This window comes from Scylla paramamosain, chromosome 9, assembly GCF_035594125.1.
Source record: "Scylla paramamosain isolate STU-SP2022 chromosome 9, ASM3559412v1, whole genome shotgun sequence".
NCBI classification, from domain to species: domain Eukaryota; kingdom Metazoa; phylum Arthropoda; class Malacostraca; order Decapoda; family Portunidae; genus Scylla; species Scylla paramamosain.
The window spans coordinates 4,443,618-4,466,572 of record NC_087159.1 but is presented as its reverse complement, the minus strand read 5'-3'; the positions used below and the strand labels follow the sequence as shown (position 1 = coordinate 4,466,572).

The 22,955-nt window shown below is 40.0% G+C and overlaps 4 protein-coding genes across 7 annotated transcripts in view; 2 read left to right on the top strand and 2 right to left on the bottom strand.

Moving 5' to 3' along the window:
• Positions 1-14: 14 nt before the first annotated feature.
• LOC135103433 (transcription initiation factor TFIID subunit 9-like) lies at positions 15-5,010 on the bottom strand. Of its 2 annotated transcripts, none has more exons than XM_064009641.1 (5): positions 4,742-5,010; positions 3,363-3,502; positions 2,844-2,978; positions 2,066-2,306; positions 15-252 (listed from the first exon to the last, which is right to left on the bottom strand). In XM_064009641.1, exons 1-5 carry the CDS (start codon positions 4,863-4,865, stop codon positions 113-115), a joined length of 780 nt encoding a protein of 259 aa, XP_063865711.1. In that variant the 5' UTR covers positions 4,866-5,010; the 3' UTR covers positions 15-112. The 2 variants fall into 2 exon arrangements, with proteins under 2 accessions (XP_063865711.1, XP_063865712.1); XM_064009642.1 differs by having other exon boundaries at positions 15-219.
• LOC135103428 (chromosome transmission fidelity protein 18 homolog) lies at positions 3,003-18,752 on the top strand. 2 transcript variants are annotated; one of them, XM_064009635.1, is made up of 21 exons: positions 3,003-3,021; positions 6,923-7,030; positions 7,307-7,480; positions 7,688-7,859; positions 8,287-8,488; positions 8,920-9,072; positions 9,223-9,328; positions 9,500-9,573; positions 9,869-10,090; positions 10,682-10,869; positions 11,186-11,314; positions 11,697-11,816; positions 12,439-12,649; positions 12,782-12,952; positions 13,546-13,695; positions 13,796-13,926; positions 14,243-14,375; positions 14,748-14,900; positions 15,369-15,404; positions 17,320-17,377; positions 17,626-18,752. In XM_064009635.1, exons 3-21 carry the CDS (start codon positions 7,411-7,413, stop codon positions 17,730-17,732), a joined length of 2,586 nt encoding a protein of 861 aa, XP_063865705.1. In that variant the 5' UTR covers positions 3,003-3,021; positions 6,923-7,030; positions 7,307-7,410; the 3' UTR covers positions 17,733-18,752. The 2 variants fall into 2 exon arrangements, with proteins under 2 accessions (XP_063865705.1, XP_063865703.1); XM_064009633.1 differs by lacking the exon at positions 3,003-3,021 and adding an exon at positions 5,776-6,150.
• The window catches only part of LOC135103432 (lambda-crystallin-like), a 57,330-nt gene continuing 47,469 nt past the window's right edge, over positions 13,095-22,955 (bottom strand). The window contains exons 10-12 of one of the 2 annotated variants that reach the window (XR_010270041.1): positions 19,155-19,235; positions 14,241-14,457; positions 13,095-13,875 (exon numbers count right to left, since the gene is read on the bottom strand). The gene's annotated coding sequence lies outside the window, so the exon portion shown is untranslated. Of the gene's footprint in view, positions 14,458-19,154; positions 19,236-22,955 lie in introns of both variants that reach the window. The other variant, XR_010270040.1, reaches the window with a different exon arrangement.
• LOC135103898 (probable G-protein coupled receptor B0563.6) lies at positions 18,264-22,919 on the top strand. The gene is made up of 3 exons (XM_064010826.1): positions 18,264-18,387; positions 21,981-22,751; positions 22,867-22,919. Exons 1-3 carry the CDS (start codon positions 18,264-18,266, stop codon positions 22,917-22,919), a joined length of 948 nt encoding a protein of 315 aa, XP_063866896.1.

Here is a 22,955-nt window from a genome sequence, read left to right as displayed (position 1 = left end):
GCATGAAAACAACCTTTAAAAATTTAATTCTATTTATTTGTAAGAACCTGACACAAACACTACAAACATCTTCCAAGGCTGCAAAGGGTTGAGACTGCAGTAGCTCCTAAATCTACTGTCCAACATCAGGCTCGTCATCTTCCCTCTTCCTCTTTGAGGTTGGTGCATCAGGATCCACCTTGATGCCAGAGGTCACGTTCATCATGACACTGCTGTTTCCTGCGGAGAGCTGGAGCTTGGGGGTGCTGCCGCCTGTCACATATATAACTATACTCACAACACTATCTCATCATGCAAAGCAAACTTCCAATCATGAATAAACTTTGGCTTCATAATACAAGACATCCCACATTAGAAAGGCCACTCACTCCAAAATAAATGAAAAAAATGTACTCAAGTCTGGCAAATTTACAAGAGCTAACAGCAAGAATTTTGTTATTTTTATCCAAAAGCAATGAGCTTGGAGAAATTCAGCAATGGAGAGAGAAAATTCAGGATAATGATTTTTGCATTTTCTTGTAATATGTCTTATGGTTCAAAAGTTGTATCAAGATTCTGGTGAACTTCTGGTGATGAATACTACACATAGTAGAACATAAAAACAACAAAATAAGCAAAAGTTGAAAACTGTGGGAAACTGTGCAATACCATAAGGAGTGATCATCCAATTACATTCATATCAACCCTTCACTAGCAAGTAGAGCCTATTGGCAGGTGGCTGCCACAGGCCTCACACTGGCTGAGAGCAGTCATGTTAAGGGAGGGAAGTAGTCTGTGGCTGATACCCTCCTTGCACTGGTAGAACTGCCATTCTGAGGAATTTGTCCCAAAAAAATTCCTGTAAAGGCTACTCATCCTAAATGGGCAGCTCTTTTAACAGGGAATATTGCTCAGCAGTGTCTAATGACTGCAGTGATAGCCAACCGGACCTCTCTCCTTCAGTGCACATTTCTGACCTAAGGTAATGTGCTTGCACAAGAAAGTTAAGACCTCAATAGAGTATTATACAGTTATCTTTGATTCACCCAGGGTGGCATGAGTGGCCCTTCTAACACATGGCACCTCATATCTATTGTAAACTTGCCTCACTCCATTTGTTATTTACTATCTATGATGTGAATGATGTAAGAGTTTGTCTACAGTTTATGGCAGATTGAGTAGCAATGCAGTAATCTAAGTCAGGGGGACAATGTAATAATAGCAACTCATAAAATGGAGATGATGATGGCTGAAATTAAGTGTCAGTAGGGTAGTGAGGACCACAACAAACATACACTATTACTACTACTATTACTATTATTAGTGTTAGTGTATTTGTGTAGCTTAAGTATGTGTGTGCATATGATGGCTGTTAATCTACTGTAATGCTGACTACCTAACCAAAATCAACACAAATAAGGGTCTATTCATCCAAATCAGGGTTGGCATTAAAAAATCCACCTAAAAAAAAAAATCCACAAAAAGACTCCAGCCTAAGTGGGTTTTTTTTTGAGGGGGATAAAAAAATTATTATATATATATATATATATATATATATATATATATATATATATATATATATATATATATATATATATATATATATATATATATATATATATATATATATATATATATATATATATATATATATATCCCAAAAAAACTCAGTAGGTTTTTTTAAATGGGTTTTTTCCAACCCTGATCCAAATGGTGTCAAAAAAAACATTTATTCAATCTTTAAAATGCTAGGTATAAAACTTTTGGCCCTTCTCCCAACAGCTGCATTTGACATTACATCAAAAAAGCATTATAAACAGTTAAAATGCCCATAATGTCAGTGCCACTTAACTTTTTTTACTGAACCATTTCCTGATCCCTGATACTTACCATTTTGCAACATTTTTTTCTTTTAGTTATAGTGCTTTACATCATTTGAATGGGTAGTCCCTGATTATATAGTATTAAAAAATTCATTTATTTTACTACACACTGTATAAATATTCAAGCATGCATTCACACACACAACACCAGCACCAGAAAACAAGCACAAAGACCTAATCCATTCTCCTGACCAGATCCTTACCTGGAGTACCTGGTGTGACCTTGAAGACGGGTCGATTGACGCTGACGATCTTCTGGGCAGGTCCGGAGGTGATGGTAGTGGCCGGCTTCTGCACCAGCGTGACTGTCTGTGTATTGCCTGTCTTGGTGGTGACCATGGAGATCGTGGGTTTGATGGGGGCGCTGGCCAGCTTCATGCCACCACCGCCTCCACCCAAGCTGATGCGGTTACCCCCTAGTGGTGTTGGGAGACTTGATGTCTTCTGCAAGGTGACAGAAAATAATTATGTATACAATCTGATGCCACTTATACTCCAATTTCCTTCAGTAAACTTGACAAGAGTGATGTAAAATTAAAATTAACAGTATAATCCAGTCTGTCTTGCAGTATATTTCTTGAAACATGGCAGACCACTTTCCCATAATAACCTAATGCAGCTCATCACCTTTCTGTTTCCACATTTCTTCCTATGTTATTGAATTTACTTACATATGCATCTTTTTTTTATAACTCACGACTTTTCAGATTTCTATGCATAAATGTTACCTTTCACCAGTGATTTCAATATTAAATGTGAATGTCAACAGTTTTTTTAAATGCATTAAGAAAAATAGTACAAATCATACATGTTGAGGCAATAAAATATATTAAAAACTCTACATGCTGCCTGTGACTCCAGAATGGGATGATAAATAAAACCACAGTTGCTAAATATGCAGAAAAAATAAATCAAATCATAGTCTTTGAAAACACCAAAACACATATGCACTTACTCTTTCTCTGGAATGGAAAAACATACCTTACGTGGTGGCTTAATTCTATAGTTGCAGGCAGAAAGGCAGTAGCGGTCAGGAGGAAGACGGATACCATACTGATTGACCTTGATGGGAGGCAGAGGGTTGGCGTTGCGGGTCCGAGCCACCTCCAGCAGCAGCTGCCACCATGTAATGAATCATGCATTAATCACATATTTTAAAGTAGGTAATCATGATCAACAGTCAAGTAACACTGCACACTCACTTTCTCTTTTTTTAAGTGTTTTCTTTCAGTTGAGTTCCCTTACGTGATGTTACCAGATCAGAGGACCTGAGACTAAGGAAAAACAAAATACAATGGAAATTAATCCAGATTACACGGTTTGTGACCATGAGTGTACATCATGTTCACTTATACGTGTAAAATTTTGTATTCAATAGCTTTAATGATCCACAAAGAGAGTGATATATCTGAAAGCATGATAACAATGAAATTTAGGATAGGGGGCAATGCTTGGAGTGCAGGGTTGGAATAAAAGTATTTGTGGCAGACTGAGGCTCACATCTCTGGGTGGGGGAGTTGTGAAGGATTTCTCCATCTGCATGTGGACCGCCAGCTTCACGTCATCCATCTCTATGGTGCGGTTCTTCTTGGCATAGTTGGCAAACACCCGTGCATCATCCAACACTTGGGACACATAACCTGTGGAGGCGCCAAGGGTATCACTGGATGGCTACAGTTTCTGGATGTATGAATGAAGGTGGCGAATGAAGGTAGTGGTGAGGGTATGAGTGGTTATGTTATGATTTCAAATGTTATCCAAGCAACCTATATTCAGTTTAGATGTGATTAACTAGATAAATAATTTAACTAAAACCGTATATCTGCAGGGTTGGACCTCCTCTCTATTCATTAAAAACACATTGCAACGTGATAGAGTACTTACTATAGAACATGTCTATGATGTTTTCAATGTGGGGAAGGCTTTTGCAAGGCCATAGTAATTAAATTAATAGCGCGCAGCCTCCAGAAACTAAGTCCACAATCATCCCTTCCGAGTGAAGCTACACAAGCTGGCAAGGGTGGCCTGCTGATATACTCTCAGTTGTGCCATGGCGGGAGATAGGTGTGCTGACTGCGATTACGGATTATTTGACTATGTTAGAAAATATACTGGAAAACTAAAGGATCTCTTTGACTTGTGGGTTCGCCACAAACTAATTCTAGAGGAACGTAAGTCACATTGATTAATTTCTTATTATATTATCATCATATCGGGAGTTTTTGGGGGGAGGAGGTATAAAAGAGCTATAAATGCATTTTTTCAATCTAGGGAAATTTCCCTAGGTACTGTACTGTTATTGTGTGGCTAAGTTACTATCACATGGCTAGGTTACTAGCCAAGGATATAAGTTAGGTTAGGGTAGTAAACTTAGGGGGGGTCCAGGGGGGACTGCGCCCCCCCGGTTAGGTTAGGTTAGGTTAGTAACCTTAGTGGGGGTCCAGGGGGGGCGCAGCCCCCCTGTTAGGTTAGGTTAATAACCTTAGGGGGGGGGTCCAGGGGGGGCGCAGCCCCCCCGGCTAGGTTAGGTTAGGTTAAGTATATAATTATTTTGGCGTATTCGTTGAAACTTAAATTTTATCCCCAAATCTTTTTTTATTCTAGGGAAATTTCTAGGGAAATTTCCCTAAATTTTCAAAGTCCATTTATCGCTCTTTTATGTCTCCCCCACCAAAAAAAAGAAAACCCGATTCCCCACAGGCCCCCAAGCTTGTTGGGGAGGGTGGGGGATGGGATGGAGGAAAAGGGGGAGGTCCAACCCTGCAGTTTTACCACTAAAACTAACATGATGCAACCCCATATAAAATACCTGGCTCCCAATCACCTATATCGCACTCCTAGCCGAGCCTCACAGCCCCAGTTACCCCAACGGGACTTACGGTAAGTGAACTCCAGCATCTGGTTGATGACGCCTGGCTCGTAGTCAGTGATGCCCATGTCCTTCAGGATGGCGCTCATCACCTGGGCCTCCTTGGGCACCGCCGCCTTCGTCTCCTTGGCCATGTTGTTGATATCACCACTGTTGTTACTGTCTCTCTCTTCTCTGAGGATTGAGTAGAGGGTGAGTACATATCCCGCCTCACCCTCTTGTGTAGCGGTGGACGCCTCACAGACTCCCAGACTCGGTGTAAACAATAACACAGGGTGAGCCTCGTACACTAATGCAAACTGTCGTATTTATTTTATTTTTTTTTATTTTTTTTTTTTGAGGGGCAATTATTTATCACAGGAAAGAGCTAAAAGGATTATCCAAAATTGCATGACAAAAGTGTCTTGAAACCTCCCTCTTGAAAGAGTTAAAGTCATAGGTAGAGGGAAATACAGAAACGAGCAATTCCAGATACACATGAAAAAAGTAATGAATTTTATGGTTTTATATGCTACAGAACTGTTTATGATACTGAGTACAAAATACTTGTCTTAGAAAATTTAGGCTGCAAGGTCAACATGACTTCTATACTCTCATTGACAATTTCTTAGACTCAGCCACTCTCAGGGCTATACTCAAGGAATATCCTACGTTTGCTCCCAGACTGTAGGATATTTATGCAATAAGGTGTGCAATATCTGTATTTATTTATTTACTTATATTCTTGTAATGTATACTATATTTTTATATTTTTGATACTCTACCCTTGTCTTTGCCCAGGGAGTGGGCGGCAAGGTCCGTCCTCCTCCTTTGTTGTATTTCATTATTAATGCAACAATAAATGTATCAATCAGAAAATATGGAGGATATAGTGACAATCATCTAGCAATGAAAAAAAAAACTCATAGTTTAATTGATTGATTTATGATGGTCATAATTCTGTTTTGCAGACATTAATTCTCATCACAAATCAGAAGCTATATTGTATGTTCCTCATCCATTAACAGAACTGGAAACATTAAGATATACTCTACATGAACTGCATCGAAACAAGGGAATGTTATCGTACATCATAAGATTGAATTATTTAAATGTCGACATATGAATTCCTCCTACATGATTAACAATTCAATATTCTCTATGAAAGAAAAATTCACAAAATAGTTACACAAGATTTGAAAACATCCAGCTCTACTATGAACCCCACACAAATTTAATTGAAAACAAGAAGACAGCTGACGGCGCAGTGTTGAGGAGCAGTGCGCGGGAAACCTGTTGACATTCGAGGCTCAGTATGAGAGGAAGTGTGTTGCTGAAATAGCCCTGACATTTACCTCAACATGGACGAATTTCCAGACATAGAGGATGAATTTGAGGCTTTGCATGCCGAGGAGATGGAGGTGTTGCGGGAACTGGAAGGTAAGGTGTATATATATGGCTTTGATTAGACAAGTGATTAACACGGGTACATAACAGGTGAACGTGTTAGTATCCTTGTGAAATTTAAACCCATAGCAGGATTGCTCTCTGTAGGGCTTGTATATGTTACTGCATATAAGTAGTGGAGGGTAAAGGTTGAGTTCGTGCTATAATAGTGTTCCAATTGGTAATAATTGAGATATATCCTCCAATTGCAGGGCCTAATTATCCAACAACTTCGGACTTGTTATGATGTTGATGACATTCGCCAGATAAGGTTATTAGTTTAGAGGATATATATAGAGAGAGGTTAAATGCTCAGGTTGTGATATATTAGTGCTCCAGACAGGTGGTAGTTATTGAGGTATATCTTCCAATTGCAGGACCTAATAATCTATGAACTACTGATTTAGTGTAGTATTGATGCCATTGACCAGGGAAGATTAGTTGATTAGGGAATATATATATATATATATATATATATATATATATATATATATATATATATATATATATATATATATATATATATATATATATAAAGAGGGTTTTTGTCTCATATTTGTAGGTCTTACTTCATAGATAACTATCCTCCATTCTGATAAAATCTTGCTGACCCAAACAAGTGGCTTAATCCATCCCATTGAAGGCAGCCTTGTGCCGAGTGTGGTAGTGTGCTGTAGTATTCAAAAGGCAGTTTCTGGAGTTTATTATGAAACCTCACTTTGTATGATGTCTTGTGCTTTAGTAATGAATGTCTTGTCCCATACAGGGTTTGATCCTGAGGAGGCAGCTATTGAAGCTGCATCCATCCCACCCACTCACAAACGCAGCCTTGACTTCACGAGTCCTGTGGCAGCCCCATCTCCACCCATCAATGGTGAGCAGACTCTTGAATTATGTGAATGGGAGTTCTAATTATTTATTCTTTATTATTGATTCCATATGTTGAGTTACAAATAACAATCTTGCATTCATATAAACATGTATTGAGTTTCAAAGAAGACACCATGAATCCTCTCCTTAACACTACGACTTGCTTGAGAGTGTTAGTCCCCTGCAACTCATGAAAGGAAATTTTTGAGACATATCATGAGTAAAGTTTAAAGAAACTGTGGTAGAAAATTTAACCTTTAATGTCTGTGTCATGGTACAGGTGTGGGGAGGGATGTGAGCAAGAAGTTGAGTCAAGTGACCACTGTTGGTGCAGAGGTGAGCCCAATAACCAATGTGGACAGGGAGGAAAGACAGGAAAATGGCATGATCAGCAAGAAGCGAGGCATAGATGAAGGACTACTGGAGGAGCTGGATCGCTGCTTGAGTGACAATAGTAAATTTTAATTGTTTTATTCATTGAGTTATGCATTTTTTTACTAAGTATATTTAGCCATTAAAGATAATTCTAAGGTGTACAGGAGTTACATCCATTAGGAAGGGAAGTCTTATGAAGTATTGCTATGCTAAGATTAAGATAAAATTGAGGTGCAAAAAAACACTGAGATTCTATTATTGTCAACAGCAGTATTTGTATTTCCAGGAAAGAGGCACAAACCATTGCTGCCAGAAGTTGATGTAGGCCTGAGGGATCCAACAGTTGACCTGGTTGCTCATGAAGCCGACTTAGCCCTCATTGATCGGATTGTAGAGATGCGGCAGATTGAGGAAACTCCTGAGCTCACCGCCCAGATCAGCACTGTGGTTCCAGTCAGGTAGGAGCTGGTGGCAAGTTGATTTCACTGAAGTATTTTCTATAGCACTGTTATCATTGTGCCTATTGTCGTGGCACCCCTAGCAGTCTGTTGTCGTTTTACTTTTGAAGTGAAAGCTGCTTTGTGAAAAAGGAAATGGTAGAGAAATGGGGAAAGCTCACTCAGTTGGACTTGTGATTTAGATATGAAATGGAAATTGTTGTGCCTCATATGCTGGTGGAGTGTAATAGTTGTATAATGTCAACCAGTTCATTAACATTATATAGCACCAAACATTACTGCTTAACACTTGCATCACATTTTGGGATCTAAACCAAAAAAACATACAAAGCTTTATGTTGGAATTGCCCCTTTGTATTTTGTGTGGGAAGATGGAGTCAAATACTGTAACCACGGAAACAATATCTGCATTCATATAACTCACCAGGAAAAAACGCTCCACCATCCATCACCGGCTGCCAGATGGAGCATTCCAGGCCATCACCACAGAGACAGGCCGTCGCTTCTACCTGAACTGCATAGAAGAGGATGAGTGGGACCGAGGTGTGGCAGCAGTGGCCACCAGTCAGCACACCACCTGTCTCCTCAGCACCTCGTACTCCACACTCAAGGCTCAGGCACGGCTTGAGGTTGGTCTTGTACATTTGAGAGTGGATGACAGAAATGTAATACTGATATGATTATTGAGTATACAAGTAAATTGCAGTTTGTGAACATTCCATTTACTGATCATCACAGTTAAAAAATAAAGTCTTATTCTTTGCCCTAATTTCTAAATGCTAAATTCATATTTACATAAATACAACTCTCCAAAATTTGTATTCACACAGTTAAACAAGACAATGCATGACATATGATATGAGCCTCCTCCTCCTCCTCCTCCCTAATCTTTTAGGTTGGAACTCAGCCTTGGGTATTAAGAACAGAATCATGATAAAGAGAACCATTCTGTGTTTGCTGCATGTTACAAAATCATAGGTAGCATAAAGTGAATCGTGTCATCATATAAACAGAACACAAAGTCCATGTAGGTCCACTAACATGTTTGACTGCTTTGTAGCAAATTCGGCGAGATGCTCTGCAAGCGAGGCGTCTTGAGAAGGAAGAAGACTCAGGCCTTGAGTCTGGGACAGAAGATGATGGCAATAACAATGAGGTGCTTTGGGTGGAGAAGTTCAAACCAAGGCGATACCTCCACCTGCTGAGTGATGAGGTGAGGGAGTACAAAAAGCTATGATGTAGTTTCACCTCCAGATATCTTTATCTTTACAGATGATTCAACATATGTGAATGTAAACTTCATGTACTCATATATTAATCTTGTTTTGGCAGAACAATATTAATTTCATCCTATGACCTTCAGGCCACCAACCGCATTGTTCTGCACTGGATCAAGTTGTGGGACAAAGTTGTGTTTGGCAGAGACATGAAATGCCTTAAGAAGGACCAGAAACTCAAGAACAACAAAGGTACAAAGGAGCCTCTTAGGACACTTGGTGCCCTTGTTTGCATATCACAAAGTGAAGACATGATCCTCTACATTGTTTGTGGAGATTGCAGTGTACCTGGATAGTTTTTGAGTACTTGCTGCACTGAAGCAGAGTATGTGTTGATAATCAAGATTTCCTTTTATTTTGCAGGTAAACCCAATAAATTTCAGAAGGGGCCTGAGGTCATTCAGGAAGTAGATGAGCATAATAGACCAATGCAGAAGGTATGTTGCTGTAGCCTTTTTGTACTAGTCATTCATAGTAGCTGTATTATCATCAGTCATTATTATCATTATCAAGAAGCTCCTTATGTGCTTACCATATCCAAGTGCCAGACAACCTGGGGAACCATCCATAGTAGCTGTGAAGGATTTGGTTCATCAGAGTTCCAGACATTTTTGTATTTAAGATCATGTGCAGATGTATAGTTATTTGATGTATTTTATCTTGTTTTCCAAATATACACACTGTTTTTCAGTATGTATTGTATTAAGGAATAGTTTTTGGATAACCAACCAGGTGCTATTGCTGTGTGGTCCACCTGGGCTGGGCAAGACCACCTTGGCACACATCACCGCCAGCCACGCTGGCTACAATGTAGTGGAGATGAATGCCAGTGATGACAACTCACTGGAAATCTTCCGTACTCGCCTCGAAAATGCCACTTCCATGCAGGCTGTGCTTGGACCTGACCCTCGCCCCAACTGTCTGGTCATTGATGAAATTGATGGCGCCCCTGCGGTGAGTGAAGTACCTTTGGTACTCTTTGTTACAACTCCAAGTGAGAGAAAAGATGAACTTGTAACCCTGTTAAGAGGAGATTAATTTGTTTATTTTCTTAAAATTACATAATCAGTTGCTCTTACACTGGTGTTGTATTTTGGAGGCAGGAGTAATGATTAGTCAAGTAATCTCAGATATAGAAATTTAGTTATGTCTAGAAGCTTATCATTACAGAATAATTGATAATCACTGACCCACAGGTTAGTGTTGCTGGGAATGCCCCCTTGACTTTCTTTAGTAAGCACATCTACCATTGATGCATGGTGGATCTAGATGACTTCATATTCTTCGTGCAGCCATAGTTTTCATCGTATTTTTTTTCCAACAGTCAGGCTTTCCAAGCACATTGAAAGTGAAATTCTAGATATTACCAAAAAAGATTTCTCAGTTTTGATGTGGTGATGAAATAAAAAAGAAACGAAGATGATTGAGATGTTTTATGTCTATTAAACTAATGTAATGGATTTGTGTGCCTTGATACAACATTGATGTACAGTCTGTGCACATGGGCACAGACTGTACTTAATCCAAGTTGTACATTTGGAACAGCCCTCCATCAATCTGCTGGTAAACATGCTGAGTGGAAAGGACATACGCAAGAAAGGCAAGAAACTAAAGGGCCCCATCCTGCTGCAGCGGCCTGTCATCTGCATCTGTAATGAATTGTATACACCAGCACTGCGTCCCCTCCGTCAGATGGCCCTCGTGGTGAAATTCCCACCAACACACACGACAAGGTTAGTCCACCTTTCTAGTGAAAAAAATATTGACATCTTTTGTAACATATTGGTAGAAAGTAAAAAGTGTTTCCATGTTACAGTAGCTTTAACTTTAGTTTACATTTGATTAAATAATTTTGTTGATCATGTGGTCATTTCACAGGATGGAAGAATCTTGTCTTAGGTCTCAAGGGATGAAGTGTATGTTCTGCCACATTTAGCTCATCTTTCAGTTTTATGTGGGAGAATTTTATGTGGAGAGATTTTTTTCACATTTCTTAGTAAGCTGTGATATTGCTGTAAGTTGATTGGTGTAATGGCTTGTCTGTTCTAGACTAGCTCAGCGGCTCTTTGAAATAAGCCGAGAGCAGCGCTTGAAGGCAGACCTCTCGGTGTTGATGACATTGTGTGACAAGACTGAGAATGACATCCGCTCCTGTCTGTCTGTCCTTCAGTTTGTCAAGTACAGTCCTTTACCATATTTACTGTACATCATCTTCATTTACCCTTTAGTTGATGTATTCATTGAGCCTTGATATGATTTCAGTTTGAATTTTATCAATGGTTAATTTTAGAATAGTTATTGGATTTGATTAACTGAATTTAATTAATTGGATTGGATACATGGATTTAATTTCATCTAGTATTGTTCAAACCAATTCAAATTATCCAATAATTTTTGCTTGTTTACTTGTAATGATACTGTAGTGATTGTCAAAGATTATTTTGTAAGTTCCATAAGATATCCTAGTAATTTAATGTTTCTACTATCCATATCACTGTTGTTAGCAGGGAACAAAGATTTCAAGAAAATATTTGACTAGCATATCCTAACAAACTTTCAGGAGTAACAAGAAAAACCTCTCCATGCTAGACATCAGTAGTGTTTCTGTTGGCCAGAAGGACTACAAGCGCTCTCTCTTCAAAATTTGGCAGGAGATCTTCTCCATCCCCAGACAGAAGAGGTGCTTATTTCAATATTGTTTTGAAAGCAAAACATCAATCTGTATTTTGAGTCTGGTACTATGGACTGAATTTTGATGTGAGGTACCTTGGAGACATCACACATTGCTGTCTTACTCTTTCCTAGCTCTTCCTGTACTCTCACACAAGTGCTTGCACCCCCTATAAAAAGTCTTTATTCCTTCCAACAACTGCCATCCTACATTATACATCTTCAGAACATCACAAAGGACTTATCTAGGTATTGATATGTTTTCTTAAAGAAAGTGTAGGATAGGATGAATAGATAAGTCCTTTTCATTATGTTTCATTGTCACTCTAGTACATCTCAGTGTTTCAATCCTGATACAAGTGACCATACCACAGTAATGGTATAATTGGTTCTCTGAACTTAAGAAAAATATAAAAGATTATTTTTTTTATATACATACATCAAACCTTTTCCACTTTACTATTTACAGGCTTTTTTTTTTTTCCTTCTCTCTCTCCACTTTAATCATGCACCATGGTCTTTTACAACATGTTGCTGCTTTCTAAGTCTTATGTTTTACTAACTAGCCTGTTCATTTGAACAGAAGAATATAAATATGAAGAAATCCTTATTTTTAGATTTAATTTCCCCAGGATCAGACACAATCCTCTACAGGAGACACCAGAGAGACTGGCACCCATGCCAGACCTCAACAGTGATGTGAAGAAGTTTGGAGAAGAGAACGGCTTAGCTTTCAGATTTCAGCACATTCTTAAAGTCACACAGCATGCACCCTATGAGAAAGTAATGCAGGGCTGGTTTGAAAACTACCTAAATCTCAAGCAGTTCACCCTCATGGAATCTGTGAGCATTAAGAATTTTCTACCTTTATCACATATATAATCCTTTTAAGAATGATATTTGGGAATTAGTATGTTACATTTCACATTTTGTAAACATAATGCTTATTTCACATCTTTTTCTTACCCTTCACAGATCACATCTGGACTGGAGTGGACTCTGTTTGTTGATCTTCAAATGAAAGAGATCATGCACAGCCAATCCTGGACATTGATGGCTTACTTACCCTTTGCCTGTGTCTCCCATCACCTCCGGTTTGCCTCCCTTAGCTGGCCCAACATTCAGTTTCCTACATGTATGGCAGAGGTATTTGCAAAAACCAGCACTAATTGTACTCTGCTTTATGGTGCCCATGAGCCTTAATGACTTACATAAGGAGAGAAAAAATGATTCTGTAATGGTAGAAAATTTGATGCACAGCCCTCCGGTAACATGAAAAGATAGTAAAAAATTTGTATTGATTAAATTTATTTAATAGATTTAGCTGTAACAATTCAATCCAGCTGTTAGACCCTGGTGGAGAGATACCTAGGTATGCCTGTGCACCTAACCCACATGCAAGGGTGGTTGGTAAGGATGTCTTTTGCACCTTCAAAAGCCCAAAAGCTAAGATGGTCTTTAATGTACTCATGTGGATTATTTGTGTGTATGAGCTTGCAGCTACCTTGTTTTGCCATTCTTTGTCATTGGAATTTTAGTCAGGTTTATAGATGGTAGGTGAATTGAAAACCTATCTTTACAGAAAATATGAAACCACAATTTTGAAAGGCCGGCTGCAGGTTTATGTATATCAGCCATTGTCAGTACCTGGTGGCATTAACACTAGATTAATACTTTTCTATGTGGCAAATTAAATGGAAACAACTAATATTAACTTAATCCATCTTGTAACACAACAGATGCAACAGAAGCTGACCAAGAACCAGAACTTGTTATCCTCTATGGTCAGTGAGATGAGTCCTTCCAACCGAGCCTTCACTGGCAATACCCAACTTGTGTGTGATGTGCTACCCTTTCTCATTCACATCATCCAACCCACCCTGCGTCCTGTGAGTCCAGCTTCCTTACTATACCACTCTTATACACATACACACACATATACAGGAAAGTCACTAATATATCTCTTCGTCTGTTGTGGCTTTGTGACAGGTAAGCACTCAGTTGTACAGTAAGGAGGAGCAGCAGGAGTTAGCCAACCTTGTTGATACCATGATTGGATACAACCTAACCTACATACAAGAAAAGGATGTTAATGGACTATACAGTTTCAAGTTGGACCCGTAAGTATGCCTGCTTCTCCCATCTCCTATGTGAGGGTTGAGGAGTTACATATTCATCCCTTATTGATTTTCTTCTTTACTTTAATGAATAATAAATATGTGAATTCTAAGCTTCTTTACTCATAAATTTGGTGATTTTTGTTTTATTTTTCAGTTAACCATATGTTGATAATTTTTTGCTCTAGTACAAGTAGGCTGTTAACCTCCTAATCCTAAGATCTTTTTGGAAAAGATTGTAAGGAACAGTGAAACAAACTTAGGGAAAGAAGGGGGTCTATATGATGTATGTATAATAAAAGATTACTAAATCTTACAGAGACATTGGAGATATTGTACTTTTTGGTGACTCCAAGCCAGCAAAGGAGTTGTCCTATTATTCCCGCCAGCTGATTGCACGAGAAATTGAGCTTGAGAAGGTGCGGCGGTCAGAGGCATACTTCAATGATCAGGTGAGTAACATGATGGAATGGTGCTGGCTTTGTTTGCACTTCATGATGGTGCAGAGTGTGATGTGCATGTGTCACCTTCAATCTGTGGGGAGAGAAGTGTGTTGTAGGAATGATAGTTATGCTTCCAGGTCCATTATTACTATTAGTTTTGCTTGATTATTTTTTTGCAAGTGGATACTTACTTTGTTCTCTGGAAGGAACAGGTGGGAAGAAATATGCAAAAGTAAGACAGATACCGAAATGTTAAGAACAGGTACCAGATCAGAAAGGTGATCATGAGATCATTTACATGTTTACAGTTAAGAGCATAATTCTAATTTCTACAGTGAAGTATGATTACTGTATAGCATTTGGATTTTCTTTACTTTTCAGGTTACCAATGGTAGAGTAAAGGTGGTCGATACTGCATTTGAGTCAAAGCAAGCTGTCACTCAGGATACTACTGTCCAGCCATCAGCAGATAAACCCTCCACTGCCCAGAATCCATTCCTTCCAAACCATAAACAAAAGTTACAGCCTCTGATGGTGAGTGAAGATTTCTGGCCCTAAGCTCCTTAACCAATAACCACATAGCATACATATTACAAAGAGCACTCACTCTGTTTTGTTTCAGGTTTTCACAGAATTGAAGTCCAGTTTGGTAATAACACTGTTATCCACCACACAGTAGTCAATAATTATCAAAAGTTAAGAGGAAAACAATAAATTCAACTAGTAGAGCAGGTCTTGTGAGCAGATATGCTCCCAGGCTGTAATCTTTTTGGTAACCTGTGATCATCACTGCACTGTGCCTTCTTTTTATATCAAGGCATTTATTTATATGCAACATTAATACTGTATGCAAGTGGATAGTATTTTTATTAGGTATAAAAGAATTTCAGAGTGAAGAGGAACTAAAAAAAGTGTCAAACTGAGATTTGAGCACTAATGATTTTGCTACACTATAGCAAAGTGCCAAATGTTTAGAGACTAATTGATTGTGATTTTTCACAGAGTGGCAGCAAAGAACTGGAAGAAGAAAAACCACAGGTGAGTTGCTTCTTGGTTTGAGTCATTGATTGGTCCATCAATTTTACCACTTTTAGGGCATTTAAATATTGCAATATGTTACTGGGCATTTCTCTCTCATAGGCCTACTTATCCCTGCTTTCATATCAAGATATATGATATATTATTTTTTACATAAATTGAGAGGTGTTGACCAGTCACAACTGTCATCCCTGACAAGTTTTCTTCAGCCTGTTTCTCATTGCCACAGTGTTGCATCTCTTGCTTCTACTGCTATTTTCATGCCGACTGCTTTTCTGATCTTGCTAACTGCATGCCTCCCCTCCTCCCACAGCCTCACTACACAAGACTCTCTTCTTTCTCTCATCCCTATTCTGTCCTCCTCTAATGCAAGAGTTAACCAGTATTCTCAATCATTCATCCCTTTCTCTGGGAAACTCTGAACTCCCTGCCTGCTTCTGTATTTCCACCTTCCTATGACTTGAACTTTATTTCCACCTTCCTATGACTTGAACTCTTTCAAGAGGGAGGTTTCAAGACACATCCTGTAATTTTTTACTACTGCTTCCAACTCTGTTGAAGGACCAGCACCTCAGTGGGCCCTTTTATTATTGCAATTATGTTGCCCTTGGCCAGTGCCCCACCTACATGGGAATAAAAAAAAAAAAAAGTGGTCTTAGATATCACATATCACAAGAAATGCAAATGTGTACTCATTACTCAAAAGCTGCAGAGGGGATAAGGGCAATAGTATAGTGGAACCTTGGTCACCAAACACCTCCCTTTTCGAACAAAATTTTGGACTCCTTATTGCTCAGCTGTGGTACCATAATTCAGTTGTAGAACAAAGTTACTTGATTTGAAATATTAAAAGGCATAGTAAAAGCTGCCGTTTATTACTAATTCATAATTTCTATAAATAGCTACTTCATTCTTATATATTTGGAGGAGACACACAATGTAAGACTAGTTCAGTCTTTTGATACATGGTAAATGTGATCCCATTGAAAAGCTTTGATGTAAACAAACAGTTTTCAGTGCTCAGGAGTAATCCTGAGCCACCTGTGGCTCTCTTGATGATCCCAAACACCATTACTATACAGCACAACTGCATTTTTCCAGCAGTTTTTTTTTCCCAGCAGCAAGATGTCTAAGTGTTATGATCACCTTCATTTTGGTGGCAAATGGGTTGCTCCTCTCTGTGTCCCTCTGTAAGGCTTCCCTTACTAGATTGGTCTAAGCTGTATCTTCTGTTCTGTCATTATGTTCATTCAGTACATTCATTCTGGGATAAATAATTTGTGAGCTGGAGATTTTGTGAAGCAGCTATCTTGGCTGTGGAAACGTCTGTCATAAGCTGGTAAGACAGTGTAGATTGGTGTCTGGGAATGGATCAATCCATTTTACATTTATTCCTATGGGGAAAATAATTTAGGTTTTCAAACCTTTTGGATTTCAAATGGCATTCAGGAACAAATAAGTTCAGGAACCGAGGGTTCTCTCTTTCTGTGGTGGATACAATGACAAAATAATGGGCTTGCTAGTTTGCTACACTCGACTCACCACAATCATGGTGAGATGTGCTAGCTGTATAAATTCACATCACTTATCTCCATCATAATCATTCTTGCACATTTAATTTCTTTTCTTATGCTTCCATCCATATGTGATATTTCAGTCCCAAACACCTCATGACATTCTTGCATTCATCTCCCTTACACCATTTATATGTTTGATGAAGCAATCAAGGGGATGTGACATCCTTTCTGTAGCTTTCAAATGGGAAACAATTCATTGAGGGTACCTTCCCTTGAACACATTACTTTTCACTCTTATTAGGAGTCTACCACCTAACTCATACAGTCTCAGAACAATGTACAATTCTTCCTTGTAATATTTTATGGTTTGTATTTTTTACAAACTTCAATTTTTTCAGGCCCCTAAAGACTTCTTTGGAAGGACTGTGAAACAGGATAGCAAGGGACAGAATACTGGTGAGTTCATAATTTTATGTAACCTGTTCAAAATTTCAATTATTTTTAATTTGAAAGTTTATTCAAAATTGCAAACTTCAGTAAGTGCTGGGCTGATGATAGTGCCCCCTTCAACATTAAAAATTATTTCCAAGAAATGCATGTGGGCTGTCCAATAAATGCATGTAGGCTGCAAGGAGCATGTATTTACTAGTTGGACGGATTCTCATATAGACCGTTATCAAGTTTATAATGAAATATTTTTTCAGGGGCAGCAAGCAAGACTATGCAATCAGAAATTTGGTTCAAATTTAATGAGGGCTACTGCAATGCTGTGCGGAAGACTATCAAGATGAAAGACTTGGCCATAACATGAGCATGAGAGTTAGCCATCAAATAATATATACCTTAGGAATCTGTTTAAAACAAATGTGTGGCCTTCTTGAGGAAATGATTGCAGTGTTGAAAGGGTGAGAGGAAGTTGGACTATTCATTCTTAGCTTGCAACTAGAGTCTCGCCTACTTTTGTAACATTGCTGGTGGGACTGGTTCTTACCTCTCTGCTGGCTTAGTCTGTGGCTCAGGCAGCCTGTCTCCTGTTTAGTGCTTATGCTGGCCTCTTCCCCTAATCTCCCTTAGTTTGTGCAACACTTAATAATAATAATTATTATTATTATTATTATTATTATTATGAACACAAGTAGATGATGACAAGTATGCATGCACTTTAACATAATTCCAGGAAACAAAACAACAACATAAACATTTTCAACTGTGTCTTATTCCTTGTCAACTTTCAATTTATTTTACCTTTGTGTAATCAACTATCATCCTCCATTTAACAATCAAGAAATGAAGAAAGTATTGCACAAAGTAGAACATTTAAAGAGGCCAGCATCTGAGCTAGATGGAAGACAAACTGACTGAACCATGGACAAACAAGGCTACAAGGGCTTGTAGCCTTGTAGCCTTGTTCCAACAGTCCAACAGTGATGAGCTTAGCAGCTTAGACTTCCAACTGCATGCTAGGAGTAAATAGATTATATAGGCTCTCAGAGGACAAGAAATATATTCAAACAGAAGAAAATGAAAGTCATTCATGGAAACTACATACAAAAAACTTCCTACCACCAAGGTAGTATGTATGCAGATTTTCTTGGATCTCTTGAAATTCCTTTTGCAGCCAATGTATGTAATCTTTTTACATGGTCACAAGTGAACTTTGCTCCCAACATACCCATACCACCTTACTTTACTTATAGTCAGTATTCAAAATTGTTGCACTTTCAGACATTCATTTTGCATAATGACCTCATACTTATATATGATCGATGATGTATTTATATATTCAGACATTTGTATAGAAATTTTAATATATTATAATTGTGATAATCTTTGCAGTATTTTATTTACAACAATGATGGAAATCACATTCTTTGTCTTAACTTGCAGAACAATCCTCAGAATAAGTAAGGGCATGTTCATATACGGGTATACATAGCAAGTTTACATAAAGCATACCATGTGTAAAAGTTGTTTAGGAACCAGCCAGTTATTAAAGGAAAAGAGGGTTTATAAATCTGATGGCAGTAGATATCAACTTAGTAAATCCTAGCATGCACTGAAAATCATTATATGTTTTCACTGATCTAAAATAAATGGCTTCTGGTCAACTAAACAGTCATAGCCATAAATGAGAGAAATTGGTGACAACCCAAAATAAAGGAATAAAAATAAAAAAATAAACAATCTGAACAATGACTAGTGAAACAACTGGGTACAAGTACACAGTACATACCTTGGTTAAAAACACTCGGGTGAAGTGGTGAGCACATTTCACCAATATTCCTTCCAGATTAAGAGTAGTTTTTGTAGCTTTCTGCAATAGAAGATACGAAGTGTAACAAGCAACAACATTTGACACACAACATTTGACACAAGTTACAACTGTGGATCGTATCGGGAACAATGAGATGGGAAAGAATGCTGACATGTTTACCATTATCATGAGTTGAGTAAATCGAACACGGCGTTGTGGGATAAGCACTGACGGGTGAGGGGTCAGGAGGAAGAGGGCAGGGATAGCAACACGAGATAATAAAAAAGCTAGAGGGAAAGGGAAACTGCTGCAGGTAATAATGTGTCAAGTTTACAAATTACAACTGTAAACACACGTGTGGGTGTAGGTGTACTCGTATCGGGAGCTAAATACATCCGTAATTTCTTATCAGCCACACGGACTATCTGAAAGGTTGCAGCCATCACCAGCAATACCTTTGTCATTTGTGATCCGTGGTTTAGGTAATTTGCCCACACCAGTCCCTCCCTATAACGTGACGCCCAACACGAAGCCCATTTTAAACCACACAATACGTGTCGAGACATTTCTAACAAAACACGACCGCCGTGCCTTGTAATGTCTGGGTGCTCGCATCGATTTACGACTGAGACTCCTTTCCTAAACACAAAGTTTACAGATAATTATTTTGAGCTATTCGACCGGTAGTTCTTTAAAGAGGTAGACGAGACTCCCTGTAAGCTCAATATTGTATATGACCTTTTATTATCATAATGACTGGAGAAAATTTAATATTAAGGATATACTTTCTCTGCCACAATATAAAACATGGACGTGGATGAAGGAACACTACGTGAATGGAGAGGGCAGCGGCGGGAGAAGTGAGCGGCATGAGGAGTGGTATAGTTACGGGATGCACGTTCCATGCCTGTATGCCAAGCTATTACACACACACACACACACACACACACACAGAGAGTAGCACACTCACTATTGCTGATAATGAACACTTCTGCTGGTAAAACTTGAAGTTGATAAGGTTCCGCCTTGCATAACACAGATACGAAATGTAAATGTAGCAGATAGTCAACTAACGCTTCGCTATTTTAATCGAGCGTTTGTTTTGGTGTGGAAGATGTGAACCACCATCCAAAGGACCCTTGTCTCTTTAAGCAAGGATGGGAAGTTTAAATATTTAACCCATTAGTCAAACAATAACCAACTAATTTCTAATGCATTTCTTCTTTTTCTTTTCTCTCCATCCCCGCAACGGATATAATGCCCGAGGCAAATATAGCTTTCCCCATCCCCCACCTCCCCGGGCCCCACCTCCCCCTCGCAGTACTGATGGTGGAATGGTAACGAGGGATATTAATAGTTTCACAGTTTACAGACTGTCAAAAAGTAACCCTCGAGCCATATTGGAGCAACACCAAACATTACTTTTCCTGACAGGCTTGCCGCACTAACATACATACGTATACATGCAACAGACTACGTATCTACAAGGCCTACACGTATAAAATTGTTTGCACCAAGGAACACCAACACATCCCAGGGAGGCTGAATGCAGGTGGTGCACCTCAAGGAATACACTTTGTCCCTAAAAATAAATTCGTTGGTTTTGTTGGGTTACCAGAAAACCACTTGGACTACGGCTGTCTCGGCTACGGCATGTTTACTATGTCTACAAAGGTCTCTCTCTCTCTCTCTCTCTCTCTCTCTCTCTCTCTCTCTCTCTCTCTGCAAAGGGATTGAGCAACACTGTCCGCACGTCGGTCCTCGGTGTGGCAGGCGCGAAGTCTTCATCTAAGGATACTACTCAAATCTTACAAAACTACATGATGTGCTCCGTCTCTCCACGCTTGAAGCTTTCTCTGACCACACACACACACACACAAAAGAATAAAGCATATACTATGTAGAGAGGGCTTCGGGGAAAGAGAAAAACGGGATGTGGAGGAATCTGTGCGATGTGGGAGGGGATGATCACCAAGTACTTCCTCCATCAGTGTAAGAGGGAGGCACCTAAACATTTGTTTTAGTGATGATTATCAGAACCGCCGGTAAACCTAACCCTCACTGTGTACACAACGAATATAACCGCGGGTGCCTGGGTTCGACACGGAAAATTAAGATGTTCAAGTACAGTGTTTATTGTCTCAGCGAGCTGTGCGGTCTTCTTGCCCGGGAAACACCAACCCACCGACTGCCCATGTGACCGACTGCCGCCATTTTCTGTTCGATTGTGGCAGTGACGTGTGTGTGTGTGTGTGTGTGTGTGCGCGCCAGCGTCATCTCTCTACGTTAGTACTCAGCTTTCACAAGTTTCTAAAAGCCCTCTTGTTTATTTAAACTATGGCTCTAGACTTCGTCGCCGTCTTCAATATATATATATATATATATATATATATATATATATATATATATATATATATATATATATATATATATATATATATATATATATATATATCATACCCACACACAAAGTAATTTAGTCACGATGGTGCGGTGGTGTCAACAGACCGGGAGTGGAGGTGGCACTCGCTGCCTCCTGCGGGATCGCTGTGGCTGAAGTGGCGGCGGGGTGGTGAAGGGCTCTAGTGTTTTACGACTTCCTCCATCTGGCAGCACGCCACAAGGGCAGGGTAATGGACAGCAGGCTCCTCACTGTGTGGGCAACACACTTCGGCGCGCGTGGAAGCTGTATTCAGTGTCGAATTCAACTCCAGTGCGTCCCAAAGCCTGGACATAGAAAGCAACAAGTGTGTGTATGTTTAAGTGCGTAGGCAAACGGCAGGACAACAGACTTTTCTCTTCCAGGAGGGTGCGAGGCCCCTGTGGAGGCCGCTGATGGTCTCAAGATGCACGCTCTCTGCTACTGCATGGCCTTCCTCAATCTGACGGAGGCAAAACCACTGCAGCAAGTGTGTCAGGTGTCCTACCTGTACGTGCTGCCCGTCCTGTTGGGCTTGACAGTCCTGACCAATGCCCTTAACGTGGCGGTGCTGCTCCGTCCGCGACCCACTGCCCGCCCGCGACAGACTCCCGCCCGCACCTATCTTCTCTGGCTGGGTCTTTCCCACTGCGCCATCTGCGGTTTGGTGGTGCTCGCTCTGTCCCTCGGCAGACGTTGGGGTCTGCCCTATGCTTGGGCTTTCTACCTGGCGCACGTGGAGGAGCCGCTGTACGGCATGTTCAACTGTAGCTGCGCCTACATTATCGTGGCGCTGTCCCTGGAGCGTTACCGCGCCGTGCGTCAGCCCCATCAGTACTCGGCCATCGAAAAACCTGTTCGGAGGGTCACCAAAATAGTGTTGGCCTACGTTCTCCCTGCCGTCTTTTACCTCCCAAAATGCTTCGCTCAGGCTGCAGAGTACAGCGAGCAGCAACACGGATGGAGGGTCACCCAAGGCATCATCTTTGACACCGCTGCCTGGAGGGTGTGGTCGATAGTGCTGGAACTTCTACACCGCGTCGTGCCTTCAGTGACGCTAGTGGTGCTGAATCTTCTCATTCTTCAAGCGGTGCGGCGGGTGCGGGCCGTGCGGGCAGCCATGTGCACATCACGCAAGCGGAGGGAAAGCACTCAAGGTTGGGACAACCAGATCAGATACCTACTAATAGTGCTGACGGTTGCCTTCTTGCTGAGCAACGTCCCTGCGGCAGTATTGCAGCTGCTCTACACTGCCGAGGCGGCACACTGCAGCACCAGCCTTACCTCAGAGCTCGCCCGCACTGTTGCCAATTGTTTGGAGATGATGGGAGTCTGCTGCGACTTCTTCCTGTACTTCGTCA